The 17,838-nt window shown below is 34.3% G+C and overlaps 2 protein-coding genes across 8 annotated transcripts in view; one reads left to right on the top strand and one right to left on the bottom strand.

Annotated features, from left to right (window-relative positions):
• LOC136030327 (zinc finger MYM-type protein 1-like) overlaps positions 1-17,838 on the top strand; it is a 93,640-nt gene that overhangs the window by 11,816 nt on the left and 63,986 nt on the right. Inside the window, exon 2 of one of the 3 annotated variants that reach the window (XR_010618248.1) lies at positions 6,090-13,190. The exons of 1 other annotated variant lie outside the window; for it this stretch is intronic. The gene's annotated coding sequence lies outside the window, so the exon portion shown is untranslated. Of the gene's footprint in view, positions 1-6,089; positions 13,191-17,838 lie in introns of those variants that run through there. One more of the 3 variants, XM_065709236.1, reaches the window with a different exon arrangement.
• LOC136030328 (matrix metalloproteinase-25-like) overlaps positions 1-17,838 on the bottom strand; it is a 122,309-nt gene that overhangs the window by 46,314 nt on the left and 58,157 nt on the right. For all 5 annotated transcript variants that reach the window (XM_065709240.1, XM_065709242.1, XM_065709239.1 and 2 more), the window contains 3 exons: positions 13,666-13,833; positions 11,984-12,120; positions 9,152-9,300 (listed from right to left, as the gene is read on the bottom strand). In XM_065709240.1, coding sequence (XP_065565312.1) covers positions 13,709-13,833 — 125 coding nt within the window. In that variant the 3' untranslated portion in view covers positions 9,152-9,300; positions 11,984-12,120; positions 13,666-13,708. The remainder of the gene's footprint in view (positions 1-9,151; positions 9,301-11,983; positions 12,121-13,665; positions 13,834-17,838) is intronic.

The following is a 17,838-nucleotide window of genomic DNA, read 5'->3' as shown; positions in this document are numbered from 1 at the left end:
GATGAAATACTGTTAATGACCAAGCTTTCTTTTTTGTACGTCTGAACTGTTTTAAGGAATGTCTCCTAGACTCGTGTTGAGGAATGATGCGTTTCCGTTTTTATGGTATGATTAATGAGAAAATAGCACCAATTTTATTCGCTGATTCAGCCAGAGGATATTCTTCAGCAAAATTTTTGTCTTGATCAATCTGATAGTCTTGTTCGTTTCTTGAATTCAGATCAGTATATAAAACAGAATATCCACTCGCTTTAGCATTTAATAGCTCTGATTCATTAAAATCTTCGTTGGTTTGCTCTGGCAGCAAGGGATTAACAACAACTTGTGCAAAAGAAGTGCTTTGCACTCCACTATCTGGAAAAATAGACTGAAGCTCAGCAAAGACGAAATATTCATCGACAATAGCCTCACTTACCCTTCTTTCTTCCCAGACCTCTTCTGTGTTGGTTTGGTCATTATTTATTCTGAATTCTTGCTTCATAATATGCAAAAATTTGTATGTAGCACGTTGTGACTGCAGATCTATTATACTTTACTGCCCTTCCCCCCTAATGTGTAAATATACAGCTGAAATAGCGTATTTCTCAAGTGTATTTTTTCGGTTCTTTAATTTGTCACAGTTCATTTAATTTGCGGTAACACATGGCTAAGTACATGGAAAATATTAAATTTTAAGCATAGGCTAAAGTTTAGGGGAGCTGTAGTTGAAATTCTGTAACAACAATTTATCTGTATATTGTGAAGTAAAAATTGTTTTCTTAAAATATCTCCTTCTAAACAGTGCCAATTCCAGACTTATACCTTATTCACAAAAGCCTAGAGCCTAACTTATACGTTGATTCACCATGATGAACAACAGCTAGTGGGCTAAGCTGCTTAGACAGAAGGATTTTGTCTAATTTTCAGGAAATTGTACTGAAATCAGTAAGTAAGTGGGATTATTCTTTTACCTGTAAATCTATTATCCAGCCTTTTGTTTCTTTCCAAGGGCAGCCTAGACCATTTTTTGTTCATAATAAAAAGATCCTCTCTCATTCACTCTATCCTTTCTTGTAAACATTGATTGTGCGGATGATAGTAAATGAAAAGATTGCCAACACAACTGGTATAAAAACCTGCACATAAGGCTAGACCCCGAAGCACACCAAGTATAAATTGTTGCCACCAGATAGCATAAAACACACACGATGCATAAAATAAGGGATTATGAAGATTATCAGCACGCAACTTGTATTTAGGGATTAAAATTATCAGAAGTATTATGAGGTATGTTTTACTCATTTCCTCACGCGAGTAATAGAGATGGAATTTTTTGTTGTTGTCACCAGACAACCCGGCATAGAAAACTGCATCAGATATTTTTTTCCAGAATACAGATCGCGGATGCCTGTTTATTTTGGCTGTTCCCCCCACTCTTTACACTAAAGCTTGACTATTTCTCTCCACTCTAGTTTTTAAAATAGTAAAAAAACTTTAGCGTAAAGAACAGGGTGGCGAGGAGGTAACAGTCCTTTTCATACAGGGATTAATTTCTGTTCGTTTTAAGTTTTAATGTCGCTCTTTACTTGCAGTTAAAAAAAACTTGTTTTTTAAATCTAATTTTCTATAAAAATCGACTATACGAGATATGCAGGTAGCAGCTGCAAATGTTTATTGATATTGGTTTGATTTTAATTGTCTATAGTACTGAAGAACTCATTACGGAGATAATCAAATGCTAGTTTTTAAAAAGTATGCCTCTTTGTTGAAAAAAGGAGATAATCAATTATTTAAATGTTATTTGATAATGAAAAATTTAATACATTGCGCCTTATCGCTGTTTATTTAGGTATTCTGTTATTCTATTTATTCTATTGCGCTGATTATGTTTTTAAGGCACACTAAGCAATGTTGTTTCCATTTAAATTGGCCCTCTTTCAACACTCTTCGACAATTTGTTCAATATAGTCACCCCTGGGGGAGGGGGGGGGGGGAGGAGAGAAAATTGAAAGGAGAAAATTCAGTGTTTCCAGTCCAATGCAAAAAAGTTGATTTTTTTTAAGTTGAATTTGTTGAAAAATCCGTTGCTCAAGATCAAGACTCTTTGGTCTTAACTTTTCTTCTATTTTGGGAATTTTTCGATGGTACATCCAATTATTCAATTTTTTCTTTAACCAAACACCATTTTTCAAGGATTTCTTGCAGGACTACTTAGTCAACAAAGATTAGAAACTGTTAAAGACTGTTAAAGACAAATATAGTATCACTTCAAAAAAGAGTTTGGATGCTGCCCCCTTCCCTAAGTGTATCTAAAACCTACAACGTCATTGGTGCTTCACTGAAAACGAATTATATTATAAAAATTTTCTTTTCCAGTTATTTCAGTAGAGAAAATTTAATCAAAATTACAGTGAAATAAAATCTTGAACTGATGATCTTTCAGCAATTAATAGCATTATACATCAAACATTCAGTTCGATCTTATCTGTACTTTTCAAAACTTTTCAAAATACATATAGTTTTCAGTAAAGCGCCAATGAAGAAGCAAATGTTAGGCTTGTACTGTGAGAGGAGGCAAAACCCAAACTCGTGAAGGGAAATTCATTGCTTCAAAGAAATTTTTTCGCTTCAAGCTTGATTTGTATATTCAATCTAATTTTCACTCGTTTTAAGATTTATTTACTCATTTACATTAGTACCTATTGTATGGTTGTCTGCCATCATTTTTATTTAATTTTTCCTCGTCTTAGGTTTCATTTATGCTTCAATAACAAATTTTTTTATCGTTTAAAGCTTGATCTTCATATTTAACTTCAGATTTACTCGTTTTAAGATTTAATTGTTCATTTATATTAGTACCTGTTGTTTGTTTGTTTTTTGCTATAATTGTTTATTTTGTTTCTTTTAATTTCGGGTTTCATTTATTTTTTAATAGAAATGTTGGGTCTTTTTGAGTTTGAGTAATTGTAGATTTCTATTTCTTTTAAGCTTAATATGGCCTTTACTTTTCTTTAGAAAACTTCTCTTTTCGAAGTTTTATTGAATTAATTTAAGAAAAAGGCTAAATTTTCAAAGGGACTGCCCCTTCCTCAACGTATGCTGGCATGTCCCAAACAACATCTTAAGATTATTTAAGGATTTTGGCAAAACTTGTCGGAGACCATTTGAAATGTTAGGTATATCTCTAATTAATATTCTTTAATTAGATTTAACTAGATTAAAAAAAATCTAATCCTTTTTAAAATCCCATATTTTTAGAGCCTCAAACATTTACTCGACCCCATCTTAACCCTCCCCGCCCCAACACACTTAATATTGAATTGTTGCTATACACATCAGTTCCAATAATTTAAACGTGAAATAAACCAACTTAATTAACCGAAGTTGCATATTAGATTTGAAAGTAAAACTTCGGCACAAATAGAGGAACAAAAAGGGGAAGGGAAGCTGTGCAACTTGTCCATTGAAGACAGGAAAGCCACGGATTTGAATATCTAATATGTCAATAACGAACAGAAATTAATTTTGAAAACACTACTTTTTCTAAAGAAAATAAAGAGCAGAGTTAGAATATACAACGGAAAGAAATAATCCAAAATATAAGAGGTCATTTTCGTCTCAACACCCTACTATTCCAAATAAAATTCAATTTGGGCTTCCCGATAATAATTTAGAACACAACAAATATAACTATAACTACTGGGTAATTCCAAAGGCTTTACTTTTCGATTCAAGAGCTAAGATTTGGCGTGAAAAGTGGAGGAGAGGGTAAAAACCTCCCTCACATTTAGGACAGCATATAATTCTAATGTTACACCTCACTTTCACTTGAAAAACTTGTTGTTTCTGCTGTTATTATTTTTGTTTGACTTTTCGATTGTAATTGCTTTTCAGGCCAGGTGAGAAAAATTTACTCCAATTCTTACCTGACAAAAAGACAGGATAAAATTTCTGAAAACACATCTATTTCTCCTCATTGCCAAATAGAAAAATTACAGTATTTATGGCACTTGGTATTAACCAAGTGATATATGGCGATCGCAAATTCTGTCAGTCTGTCGGTCGGTCTGCCCTTCTGTCTATCCCGGTAGTGCTAGTTTAGGCACTTCCAGATAAGCTAGAACGATGAAATTTGGCAGGCGTATCAGGAAACAGACCAGATTAAATTAAAAATAGTTTTTTCCCCAATTCAGCCATATGGAGGGAGTGGGGGGACGGTTAATTCAGAAAAATAGAATATAAATAGAATATCTTAATATAATTTGATATTTAGAAGGATTTTGTGTCTCAGAGCTCTTATTTTAAATTCTGACCGGATCCGGTGACATTGGGGGGAGTTGGAGGGGGAAACCTAAAATCTTGGAAAATGCTTTGAGTGGAGGGATCGGGATGAAACTTGGTGGAAAAACAAAGCAAAAGTCCTAGCTATGTGACTTATATAACCGGAAAGTATCCGCTCTTTATGGGGGAGTTAGGGGGAGGGTTAATTCTGAAAAATTAGAGAAAAATTAGGTATTTCTTATCTCACGAAGGAGTGATTGGATCTTAATGAAGTTTTGTATTTAGAAGGACCTCGTAACTCAAATATTTCATTTTAAATCCTAAGCGGATCTAATGTCTTTGGGGGAAGTTGGAGGGAACCGGAAATCTCAGAAAAGGCTTAGAGTGGAGGGATCAGGATCTTGGTGGAAAAATAAGTACAAATCCTAAATACGTTATTGAAATAACTGGAGTGGATCCACCCTCATAGGGGGAGTTGGGGGAGGGGGTAATTGAGAAAAATTAGAAAATATAAGGCATTTGTAACTTACGAACAGGTGATCAGATCTTAATTAAATTTGATATTTAGAAAGATATTGTGCTTCAGAGCTCTTATTTAAAATCACGACCAGATGTGGTGACATTGGGGGAGTTGGAGGGGGAAACTGGAAATCTTGGAAAATGAAACTTGATGTATAGAAAAATCTTATGTCTCAAAAGCTCCATTTTCATTTCGAATAGGATCCAGGGACATAGGGGGTTCGAGGGGGGAAACAGAAATCTTAGAAACCGGAAATCTTGGAAACACTTAAGATTGGAGAGATCGGGATGAAACTTGATGTTAAGAACAGGTAGTCAGATCTTTATGAAATTTGATATTTAGAAGGAGCTCATGTCTTAGAACTTTTATTTGAAATCCCGAAGAGATCTGGTAACGTTACAGGGAGTTGGAGAGGGACACCAGAAATCTTGGAAAAAAATTAGAGTGGAGATATCGGGATGAATCTTGGTGGGTAGAATAAGCAAATATCCTAGATTCGTGATTGTAGTAACCAGACTAGATTTTCTATGCTGAAATAACTGGGGAAGAATAAGCACACATTCCAGACGCGTGATTGACATAATTGGAATGAATCTGATCTATTTAGCGGAGCTGGGGGGGGGTGTTAATCCGAAAAAAAGAGAAAAATTGAGGTATTTTTAACTTAAGAACAGGTAGTCAGATCTTAATGAAATTTGATATTTAGAAGGAGCTCATGTCATAGAGCTTTTAGTTGAAATCCCGAAGAGATCTGGTAACGTTACAAGGAGTTGGAGAGGGACACCAGAAATCTTGGAAAAAAATTAGAGTGGAGATATCGGGATGAAACTTGGTGGTTAGAATAAGCAAATATCGTAGAAACGTGATTGTAGTAACCAGACTGGATCCACTCTTTGGATAATTTAGTGGGGGGTTTCAGTGTTTTGGTGGTTTTGGTGCTTCTGGATGTGCTAAAACGATGAAAATTGGTAGGCGTGTCAGGGACCTGCACAAATTAGCTTGATAAAGTTGTTTTCCACGATTCGACCATCTTGGAGTGTTGAAAGGAGTGGAAAAATTTCAAAAAAGCGGTAGTTTTAACTTTCGAGCGGGTTATCGGATCTTAATTAATTTGATATTTAGAAGGACTTTGTGTGTCAGAGGTCTTATTTTAAATCTCGACCGGCATTAAGCCTCTGATTTTCCTTTTAAATCAATCTATTGATTCTTAGAATTTTGCTAGAGCTCATGCCATACGAGCTCTTGGCTCTTCTGACCTCGTCACAATGTTCATATGAGCTCTTAGCTTTTTTTTTGTTTTGTTTTTTAGGCCAGAAGCTTTGAAAGCTGCGAAGAAGGAAGTCTACAATACCGCAAGCTATGCAATATTCTGAAACAGCTCTTAGAGATTACAGGCAGAGGAGACGAATCAGAGTAGTTTTACCCATTACTCATAATATGATTATTCTGCTTTTGGTGCGTCAAGGTCTATAGTCCCAGGTCTTGTCAATTACAAGACAATCTTTAAAGTTCCATTTTATTAGTTTCTTACATAATTATGTAGCTCTTTTTTTAAAGGGGAAATAAATTTGGGAAACACTTCAAATATTTAAGGGCTTATGCTCTTCTTAGAACTTGCAATTTTGCAACGAGCCTACATCTGTAGCTTGTGCACTGGAAGGAAAATACATTTATATCCTTAGACTTACTAGTTTCAGATAAACACACATTGAGCCAGAATTACAATTTTTATTAGACTTAATAATAGAGGATGATACAAGTTTCCATATAAAATATGAATTGTTTTCTATTTTCACGGGTTCTTCAATCTTTTTAAGGTATTCTTCAATCTAAAAGAAAATAAAACAAATTTCAAATACTTAATATGTAGATGGACAAAACTAAAATTTAGCTATTAAATGATGGCAAAAATATTGTATCACGATAAAACATGAGTAAGGCAGGATCACAAAAATGTGTCATTTGAACTTGTATATGAAAAATAAGCCTAAAAATACCAAGAACAGCAAAATAAAACATTTGCCACAATAGCGGTAAGCTATGCAATATTCTGGAACAGCTCTTAAAGATTACATATCACGGCTAGAGGAAGTTAGAAATTAAGAGCTCCAACGGCTCCAACAAAATTGAAATGATAATGTTTCATTTTATACTATATTTTATATTGCATGTGGCTTTTATTTTAAGTGAAAAATAAACTTCGGAAAAGATTCAAATATTTAAGCCTAAAAGTATGTAGTATATTATTTATTCATTTATCAAGCTGGCAAACTCCACAAAACAAGAGGCAGAGACGACGAATCAGAGTAGTTTTATCCATGCTTGTATCTATACGTTCATAATATGATTATTACGTCTGTAAACTGAAAACGTCTGTACACTTCCTAATAACCATTACTGTATGTAAACAATGGTCAAAGTTTGCAACTTGCAGCCCCTACCCCCGGGACTGTGGGGGAGTAAGTCTTCCTCAAAGACGTAGTTATAATGGTTTTTGACTATGCTGAACGAAACGGCTATCTCAAAATTTTGATCTGTTGGCTTTGGGAAAAAATGAGCGTGGGAGGGGGCCTAGGTGCCCTCCAGTTTTTTGGTCACTTTAAAAGGGCACTAAAACTTTTAATTTCATTAGAATGAGCCCTCTTGTTATATTCTAGGACCAATTGGTCGATATGATGACCCCTGGAAAAAAACAAAACAAAAAAACAACAAATAAACACGCACCCGTTATCTGTCTTCTGGCAAAAAACATGAAATTCCACATTTTTTGTAGATAAGAGCTTGAAGTTTTTGTAATAGGGTTCTCTGATACGCTGAATGCAATGGTATGATTTTTGTTAAGATTCTATGACTTTTAGGGGGTGTTTCGCTCTATTTTCCAAAATAAGGCAAATTTTCTAAGGCTCGTAACTTTTGATGACAAAGACTAAATTTGATAAAACTTATATATTTAAAATCAGCATGAAAATCCAATTCTTTTGATGTATCTTTTAGCATAAAAAGTCCGTTTTTTAGAGTTTCGTTTACTATTTAGCCGTGTCGCTCCTTACTAAAGTCCGTTACCACAAACTGTTTGATTCCAACAGCCACTATTGCTAATACAACTGCTCCTATACAATTTTTCTCTCCACAAATACTGCTGAAGTCATTTACTCGCATCAATTCTTCTAGCTTTACTAGTCTAATATGGCAATATTTTTCTTAATTATTTTCTTACCACATAATTTTCAGTAAACGATACGAGATTTATTTATTGCAATTCTCATTCATTTTAAGGTTGCCTTACATGCTAGGAGTAATTTTTGTCCGTTTAAATTTGATTTGAGTTTAAAGTTCTCTTTAAAGTTCGCTAAAAAAAAAAAAAAATTCAAATAACTTGGGAAGGGTTTTCAAAGGTTTCAATATCTTCATTTATTGTTGCAATAAATTGGAACTCTTTCTGCATTTTTATCTGGCCAAGTTTCAAAGAAGAATGTTAGATTGCCAAATATCGTACGCTGCCAAATCGAAATCAAAATGTCATGAGTTTTTAAGAGGTTCCAATAAAAAATATAGAACACAATGCCGGAGTTAGGTTTTTTCTCAAGGAGGGCAAATGTAGACTTTTCCACCCCCTGCCGCACCACCCATATTGTAAATATTACAGGTTTTGCGCAAAAATATTGCAATTTAAGCTTGTTTTGCCACCCCCAGGCATGCCATTCGTGGCGCTTGCTCCCTCTAGCCCCCCATATCTGGCCCTGATAGAGCAAGTGGCAACGTTCTCAAATGGAGCAAAGGGAAAAATGGATCTTCAGTGCTTCTAAAGGGATTGTCAACACAAAATAAAGTAGAGGGGGAAGGTGTACAGCTGTACTCGCCTCTGGAGGCTTGGTGCTCTGACTACTTTTAGTAGTAGCAGAAGTGGATATTCTGATATTATAAATTTTGACGCATTGCTCATGCTTTATCTTAAAATCAACTTATATACGTTGCCAGAGACTGGTCTGAACGATAATAGCAATAGGGATAAATTACGATGCATTAGTAGGCGTAAATTTGGCTAATTTTACGAGATATCCTCCCCACAAAGCTTTTCTTAAGGGGTTTCCCCTCCTTTATCCCCTGTGTTTCATAACAGCCTACAGTATTTTAAAGTTCATGGACATATCTGAATGCAACCCATTAATATCTTACACCGTCATTCGATCGTTTGAACCTAGTACTCGTTTGTATATTTTGTATTTTATTCCGAGTCCATTAAAGCTAAGCAATTCCTTAAATAGGCGGGAGAGATTTTTTTAGCTGAGCTGCTTCCACAGTTTACATGTTTAAACAAATTTAACATTTTAACCTGAAGAAATCGAAATTGAATAGAAAAATTAAATTCACCTGTATAGCTAGAATGTCATTGACGTCTAGTTCCAAGGTCGGTTCATAGCCTCTATAAAATGGTGCCATCAAAGCTGAGCGAATTCTAGAATGTTCCAAACCTAAAGAATGACCAAACTCTTGCGCTGCTACTTGGTATAAATTTGTACCTACAAATTACAAAAAATATATCTCTCGGCTATAGTATTAGAAATTTCCTCTAAGAGTTTAACTTCAATAAAAATAATTCTCCGAATAAAACTTTTAAAAATGGCTAAGCAAAGTGTTCGACAATAACCTTATCATAAAGTGCCTTAACGCAGTAGTATTAACCTGGTAATGAGCAAAATATTATATTTTTCCAATCTCATTATATAGTAGAGACGATGTAAACACTTGGGAGGGGGAGGAGAGAGATTCATTTAATCGTAAGCTGAAAGTTATGATGGCATTTCAAGGAAGTAAAACCAATTGGACGGTATCCTGAAACTCTTTCGACGTTTCATATATTACTGAACTCGTCACAGCTTCGATTGGCATCGAATGAAAGTTACAATATGGCTATTTCAACCAAATTGAGCTTAAACTCAAATTTTCTAGGAAGGGCATTGTCTGAGACCCCACCATCCCCAAACACACACTGTAGTAATAGGACTTATATTTTGCAGGGATCAATAGTTAACCCAGCTTAGAAGAAAATTTTAGCTTTAAAAACAATAATGCTGCAAGGAATAAATCTGTTCAAAATGTTTGTTTGAAGGACTACATGTTCAGCAGAGGAAATTGCTATTTTTTACTCTTCATTTTAGATCTAGCTCATCTAGATTGAAACTGAGGGCCCTTGCCTTCTTGAGAGCCATCTGTTTTTTTAGACACAGTTTCCGAAAACAGCTTTGTTTACGAGCCCTTCAGTTTTGGTCTCCATAAACTCACTGTACGCTGAAAAAAATATGGTGAAGAATGAATATGTGGTAAGTGGGGTCCAGATCTACACCTCCTTACCCTGCATATCCAATTATGTTAACTGTAGTGAACAAAAGCTTGCGAAAATAAATTTAAAAGAAGTAGCCAGAAAAAAAAACCCTGAAAAATACTTAAATTTTATGACTAGGTAAAATTAAAGACTAGTTTTTACCACCTTATATCCGACTAAATTTAATCTGGTTCTAAGATCTCAGCGATCTAGGCCATTTAAAATATTATTGCTATACTACTTGCAGTAAGTAGTTGTTCCCCGTTTCTTTATATATTTCTTTATAATTTTGATATTCGTCAGAAGTCTGAAGAACAATAACTAGAAGTTCGCAATTTTAGCATAAGGCTGTAGTTCAGAAAAATGTTATTTTGACATTTGGATATTCTTTCACTTTAAAATACCTTCGAGAAATGCGCCTATTAGCTGATTACATTTCAGAAACAAAGAAACTAAACTAATCAGAAGAAACTAACCAGTGTTCTAAAGATTTCATAGGCAGACACGTAGAGATCCAATTCTGAGGAGAGGGGGATCAAAGGATTTCTTCTTGGGTGGGAATTTTAAGCGTCCTCAAAGGGAGGATGATTACTCCTATACCTTATTTCCGTGTGCACCTATGATTGTAAAACAGCAGGTAAAGCAGGGCATAACAATACCACGAGAAGGGTACACATTATGAAAGAATACTGTTAAACAACATTGACTGTTATTGTTAAACATTTGACATTGAAACATGGTTTTTTCCTGTTGGGTGATTTCTCATTTTATAGATATAAATAAATATATTTAAAAAGTTACATACATGTTTCATCAATTCAGTTTGAATTATTGTATTAAAATATATTTGTAAGTTCAAGCTTCCCGTAAGATTCATATCACAAGTTCAGATATGTATAAACAAGAATTTGCCTTTGAGATATACAGCAATCGTAAATTACTCTTCCCACTCGTAAAATAGGGTCAGTTCTTTTTCAGGGAGGGGAAGAACTAACCATTTTTCAAGGGGAAAGGACAAAAGATAATAATACAAAAAGAAACCATACCATTTCCAAGAAATCGTGTACCATGTTTTTACATTTGTTCTGCTAATCTTATAACTCTAAAGGTTGGTACAGCCTACTCTACTCATTCATGATTCCCCTAAATGGCACCCTTGGTGCGTAATGGGAATAGTTTAGACGTTAATTAGAGCTATTAGAGAAGGCATAGTTGACTTTAAATAATAGGCCTGCTGGGGACAATTATGCTTCCTGAACCCTCCCCTTTATTTCAAAATACATAAAAACTGTAGTTATGGCTTAGATTAGGGTGGAACAAAATGCAAAACGGGGTTATTAATTATTTCTTTCGACAGTAGGGTCAGTTTCGGGTCTTTTAGATTTCCCGCACTCTTTGGGCCTACCGTTGAAATTAAAGTGATATCACCGAGCCCAAGTACACCAAAATGGTTTCATGTCAAAAGTTGTGTTTTCCAAAAGTTGTGTTTTAAACCCTGAAGAGTCTTCTTGGAGGTCTTGTTATTCACTGGTTCTCACATTTGTACGAACGTACATTCTTCTTAGGAAACTAGTCTTGCTAGGCCCAGAAAACATTTCACAGCCTGATTTCATGTATTTTTTGTTTTATAAAGCTGCATTAGTCGTTTTCAAGCTGTGACTCATACTTTTTTTTCTTATCTTGGTTTTTGAAAAGAAAAAAAAATATATTCTTGGTCAAACGTTGAAAACTTCATTTCCGCTTTTTTTGAAAATCGTGAATAGAATGGTGATACATGCTCTTTATTTTTAGGCACTATTATATATAGGGAAAGGAATTAAAAATAGTTTGGAAATTTAGCCCTATACAGTAGATTAAAAAGAAGGTTGTAAAATATTTACCTTCATAACTATTTATGGTCCAGGTTTCTGTGTCATCAAAATGGGCATCTCTGCCTAAGATTGTAGGAAAAGCATGGGCTAAAGTGCCTCCAGGACCATCAAATGGGTCGTCATCTTCATGTTAATAGTTTTCAAACCTGTAATAACCGTCTATTTTTAAATAAATGTGAAAAAAAAATAACAACCCACAAAACAATGCACACTGCTTGCAATGGAACGACCTAGTTACTGAAACATTGGTCTTAGGGGTATAATTATTTTTCATCTTGTAGGTGTCACTTAGGCGAACCAATTTTTAAAATGAAACAAAAATTTGAACTAAAACAATGAACGAGAGTCAAAATTAATTTTATAAGGAAAATTATGCACTTGAGTCAGAAATATAAAATGCTATTATCTAGTTCACATTGAATCTACTCTGGGAACTAAATCTGTCGACCCCAAAAAAACACAAAACTAACCCTGTTGCTTTTATTTTCTTATTTACACGGTATTATATGAAAATATTTAAGAACAATTTTTGGATAAATTGCTTTAAATATGGAGTTCGCCACTATGGGTGAAGATAGGACTTGACCACTGTCGAGGTTGACATTATAGGTGGATAAATAGGAATTTGTATCTACGGAGCGACATTTCACAGGGGAAGACAAAACCTCAATAATCAACAAAAATAAGGAAAACTGTTTGAAAATTCAAAAAAATTATATGAGAAAGCTGAAAAATATGAGCTTTTTGGAGGGGGTAATAAAAAGGGAATGAGCCCTTCACCCCTCTGTAAGTTTCTTGTTGAACAGATACATGCCATTTGAGTAGGCTAGTGTTGATTTTTCAAAAGATAAAAGGTACATAAATGTATGTAACGGTCTAAAATATGACATTTTTCAATGCTAACAGAATGAGGACAAATCAACTTCAGTGATTTAGCTCATGAATAAAGGTTAAAACAATAATTGCCATGAAGCTCAAAATAGATCATCTTCCCAGCACAATTCAGTAAGTAAAATTTAGGTAGTCTATTTCTACCTCAGTTAATCTTACTTTATAGAATTGGTAAGCATCCGTAAAACAAAGCCAATCATGTGAGGCTTTAAAAAGTATGGCCGAAGTCAACATTTCCCCGATGTATATTTACAATCGAAGTCTAGTTAGTTTCTGATCATCATATAAGAGCATATCCTGTCTCGTCTCGCTGCAGAAGGATCAGGTTAAAACTTCTTTATTGTTTTTTTTTCTGGGGGGGGGGGGTAGAGGAATAGGCAGACTCAAAAAAATTTATTTTGGGAAGATGGAAAATATTTTCCCTTCAGTCAGTAATATTTATTAGCTGTTTCCATGCAGACGGATTATAATTGTTAGAATAATTATAGAATACAAATAGATATACCGAATCCAACAGCGTATCCAGGATTTTTATTGGGGGGGGGTAATTTTTCGGGGAGTTTACAAAATAACTAAAACATGCATCAGAAATTTTTTTGTATGCATTTTTGTTACGCTTTTACGAGTCGGACGAAAATTACGAGGTGGAGGGTTCAAGCTCCGACCTCCCTTTCCACCTGGATACGACGTTGATCGAATTCTACATTTCATCTAGGTGTAAATTACTTCATATAGTTTTTGCACTTCCTCTTTAAATACCCGAACATTTTTATTGTTATGTAATTTTAATTTGAGAATACCTTATCTCGATATGAGTTCCGCCTGTTTCCCTTTTGAAAAAGTTCAATTGTGTAGCTTTGGCCCATACATCAAAGGCTCTGGCGATTTCGATGTCAACGTCCAGCTTTTTAACTTTGATGGATATCTTGAAATTCTGTATGTAAGATCGTTAACACGCCATCTGGCTCCTGTAAAGGAATTGTGTTTTAATTCTGAGTTTTATTTGGTGTTCTACAGGCATATGAAAAGTGAATCAGCACTTGGATATATTAGGGAACTAATTTATGACAAATTTTGTAAAACTAACCGTGCCCACCGACAAATTTATTCGGCATTTTCTCAACTGGGACTTGGCGAAAGTTGATGATTCAACCTGCAGTTTCCATCAGAGACCGTTCAAACTAATAATAGACCCATTTTTTTACTCTTCAAAGTGCTCAGATCATACATCATTTGACAGAAAATATCTCAAGGAAACCCTGAGGACACCTGGCTGTTCTTTTTCAAACATCTTTCTTCATTCTGATCAGTGGTCTAGAGACTTCAATAAGATTGTCATCAAAGTTTGCTCTTCAATGCACTGTTTGGCAGTGAGCTTTAGGATCTTAGCACTTTGATGAAGCAAATAACAATAATCTGAGAGCTGGAAGATCACATTGATAAAGCAAAACGGGTATCTGAGCAGAAATTCAATTCAAATAGATAAAACATAACACCAATAATAATTCAGATCCTGGAAGCGAACTTGTTGAGGACCATAACAACACCAAAAAATGAAAGAAGTAAGATCATCGATGTAAGGTCTCAGAACTTTGATGATTTAAAGAACAGGCTCAATATCGTCAACTTTATCTATTTACCCCATAAGTGTTTGACAAAATAATACCATCAAAAGATCTCGTAAAAAGTTGCGTGATTGAATATTCTAGTTTTTTATGATCTGTAATTTGTAAAATTGCAAATTCTGCGGATTATCATCTTCGTTTTTAGGAGAAACCGTATTTAACCCTTCCAGAGGAAAAAAAACCTTTACTTATCGTAGATATTCGTATACTACTTGTCCTGGTAACAGACAAATTTATCTTTTGATTATTTAGAATATAAAACAAAAATCCCTGGAAAATCTTTCTTTTTAGCTAATTTTTCAAGAGAAACCTAGATAATACCAAAATTTTGTTTCAGTGATTGAATAGATCTGGAACAACTAAGACAAATGGTGTAAGTATCTGGTCCTTCTAGTGACAAGGTCCTTCTAGTCCTTCTGGTCCTTCTAAAAACAAGAGAATTAGATGGAAAATATACAATTTGGGCTATACATTTGCACATTAGGGCGGTTGAGGGAAAGCATGGTGGGGCTGCATGCAAAATCTGTTAGCTACAATTATTCTGCATATTATGAATTATGGATGATAAACATAACTTCACTTCTTGGGCGGGGTAGATATAATAAATAACTAAATTAATATGCTCTATTGAACACAGTTTGAACATAGCTATAGGAATTATCCTATATACCTTTCTTTATTTAATAAAACGAGCTTTTTTCTAACATTTAAAAGTGTTGCTAATTAGCTTATTTCTTGTTTTGTGTCTATAGCGACAAGCATTATTTCTTCCCGTTTTATATATTAATAAACAATAATAAATAATCACATTTGTTTTTCTTGAAACTTGCATATTGATATTTCTGGCCACAAAAACAATTTAATTTATTAGATTGACCGCAAAATTTATTTTACAGGAGTAATTAGAAAGTTGGAAGAAACGGTCAAAGTCTAGTGGTCAAACTTCCCCACCCTATAAGTCAATGCTGTTCCTATTGTACTAAAAATTATAGTTGGAAAAAACATTTCATTTTAAAATCTTGTAGCTCCATAGCTTCTTTTAAGAAAGATTCTAACCAAATATTTTGTATTTACTCTTACAGATAAATACACCAAGGACTTTCTATTTTCAAACAGTTCGTGGTAACGAACTGTAGCAGGGAGCGACCCGGCTCAATAGTAACCGGAACTCTAAAAAATGGAATTTTGATACCAATAGTTACATCAAAAGAATCTCATTTTGATGCTGATTTTAAATATATAAGTTTCATCAAGATCAGTTGTACCCATCAAAAGTTACGAGCCTGAGAATATTTGCCTCATTTTAGAAAATAGGGGTAAACATCCCCTAAAAGTCATACAGTCTTAAGGAAAATCACACCATCAGATTCAGCGTATCAAAGAGCCTTATTGTAGAAGTTTCAAGGTCCTATCTACAAAAATGTGGAATTTCGCATTTTTTGCCAGAAGACAGATAACGGATGCGTGTTTATTTGTTGTTTTTATTTGTTTTTTTTCCAGGGGTGATCGTATCGACTGAGTGGTCCTAGAATGTTGCAAGAGGGCTCATTCTAATGGAAATTAAAAGTTCTAGTGTCCTTTTTAAGTGACCAAAAAAATTGGAGAGCACCTAGGCCTCCTCCCACGCTCATTTTTTTCCAAAAGTCACCGGATCAAAATTCTAAGATAGCCATTTTATTCACCATAGTCGAAAAACCTAATGACTATGTTTTTATGGACGACTTACTCCCCTGCAGTGTCCGTGGGAGGGGCTGCAAGTTACAAATTTTGACCTGTGTTTACATAAAGTAATGGTTACTGGGCGGTGTACGGATGTTTTCAGGGGGATTTTTTTTTCTAGTATTATTTGATTTTTTTTTCTAGTATTATTTGAAAAAACAATGAAAAAATAAATATGAAAAGTTTTTTTCTACTGAAAGTAAGGAGCAGCATTAAACTTAAAACGAAAAAAATTATTACGCATATGAGGGGCTTACCTCCTCGTTATACCTCACTCTTTACGCTAAAGTATTTTTAGTAATTTCAACTATTTATTCTACGGCTTTCGTGATTCAGAGCTCATTCTTAAGGAATTGGGGCAAAATTTAAGCTTTAGGGTAAAGAGCGAGGTATCGACGAGGGTTGAACCCCCTCATACACGCGATAAAAACATACGAATATAGGAGTTCGTTACGTAAATTAATTCGTAAGTTACGTATATTTTTTACCAATGAAAGCCTTTGTAAAAAATTTAAAGTTTTAGTTACTTTTTTAAGTAATCAGAAAATTGGATGGCAACTAGGCCTCCTCCTTCGCTCCTTTTCTCTCAAAATCTTACGATTGATTGCAATTAATTAATATACAAATTTCGTTTTAATTATTTATGTGCGGAGAGCCAAGATCAAAACATGCAATAATTCAAAAACGTCCAGAAATTGGATAAAAAAAACAAGTTTTTTTTAAATGAAAGTAAGGAGCAACATTAAAACTTAAAACGAACAGAAATTACTCCATATATGAAAGGGGCTTTTCCTCCTCAACGCCCCGCTTTTTACGCTAAAGTTTCTTATTGTTTTAAAAATAGAGTTAAGAGAAAGAGTTAAACTTTAGCGTAAAGAGCAAGGCGTTGAGGAGGAAAAGCCCCTTTCATATACGGAGTAATTTCTGTTTGGTTTATATTTTAATGTTGCTCCTTACTTTCATTTAAAAAAACTTGTTTATTTTTATTTAACTTAAAAAAGAATGAAACTGCAACTTACTGAGGTCTGACACACATTAGGCAAATAAATAATTTAATAATTTCAATAAGAGCTATTTAACACAATTCAATAATCGCAATTGCCTATTTAACGCAAAAAAATCACAAAAATTACTTGTAATTAGCTTATTAAACACGGGATTAGTTTAGATGGTTTGTGGATTCAATAAGCTAAAATGAGGGTATCCCAATTCAACTTGGGCGCAGACGGATTAGTCATTTCTCGCAAAATTCTGGCAAAATTTTAAACCCGTTATTTTGTCATTTTGTATAGTGAAGAATCAAAAAACCTCATTCCAGAGTACTCGTTGAGACTGGAAACTTACTTCTTTTTTTGCTGAGTGAGTCGATGTATTTTCAGCCACAGCCCCTCTCAGACTGCGCTACTTTTCTTTAATGTTTATGTTCCCCGTGCAAGCATTTGGTATGTAATATTCTTCATTCCCACATTGTTAATACTTGAACTCAAGACGACAATTTTGCTATCAAACAGTTCGTGGTAACGAACTGTAGTAAGGAGCGACCCGGCTCAATAGTAACCAAAACTCTAAAAAATGGAATTTTGATACCAATAGCTACATAAAAAGAATTACATTTTAATGCTGGTTTTA

The sequence above is a fragment of the Artemia franciscana genome, chromosome 8, assembly GCF_032884065.1.
Source record: "Artemia franciscana chromosome 8, ASM3288406v1, whole genome shotgun sequence".
Classification (NCBI taxonomy): Eukaryota; Metazoa; Arthropoda; class Branchiopoda; order Anostraca; family Artemiidae; genus Artemia; species Artemia franciscana.
The sequence above is the reverse complement of the archived record's forward strand: the minus strand, read 5'-3'. Positions and strand labels throughout refer to the sequence as shown.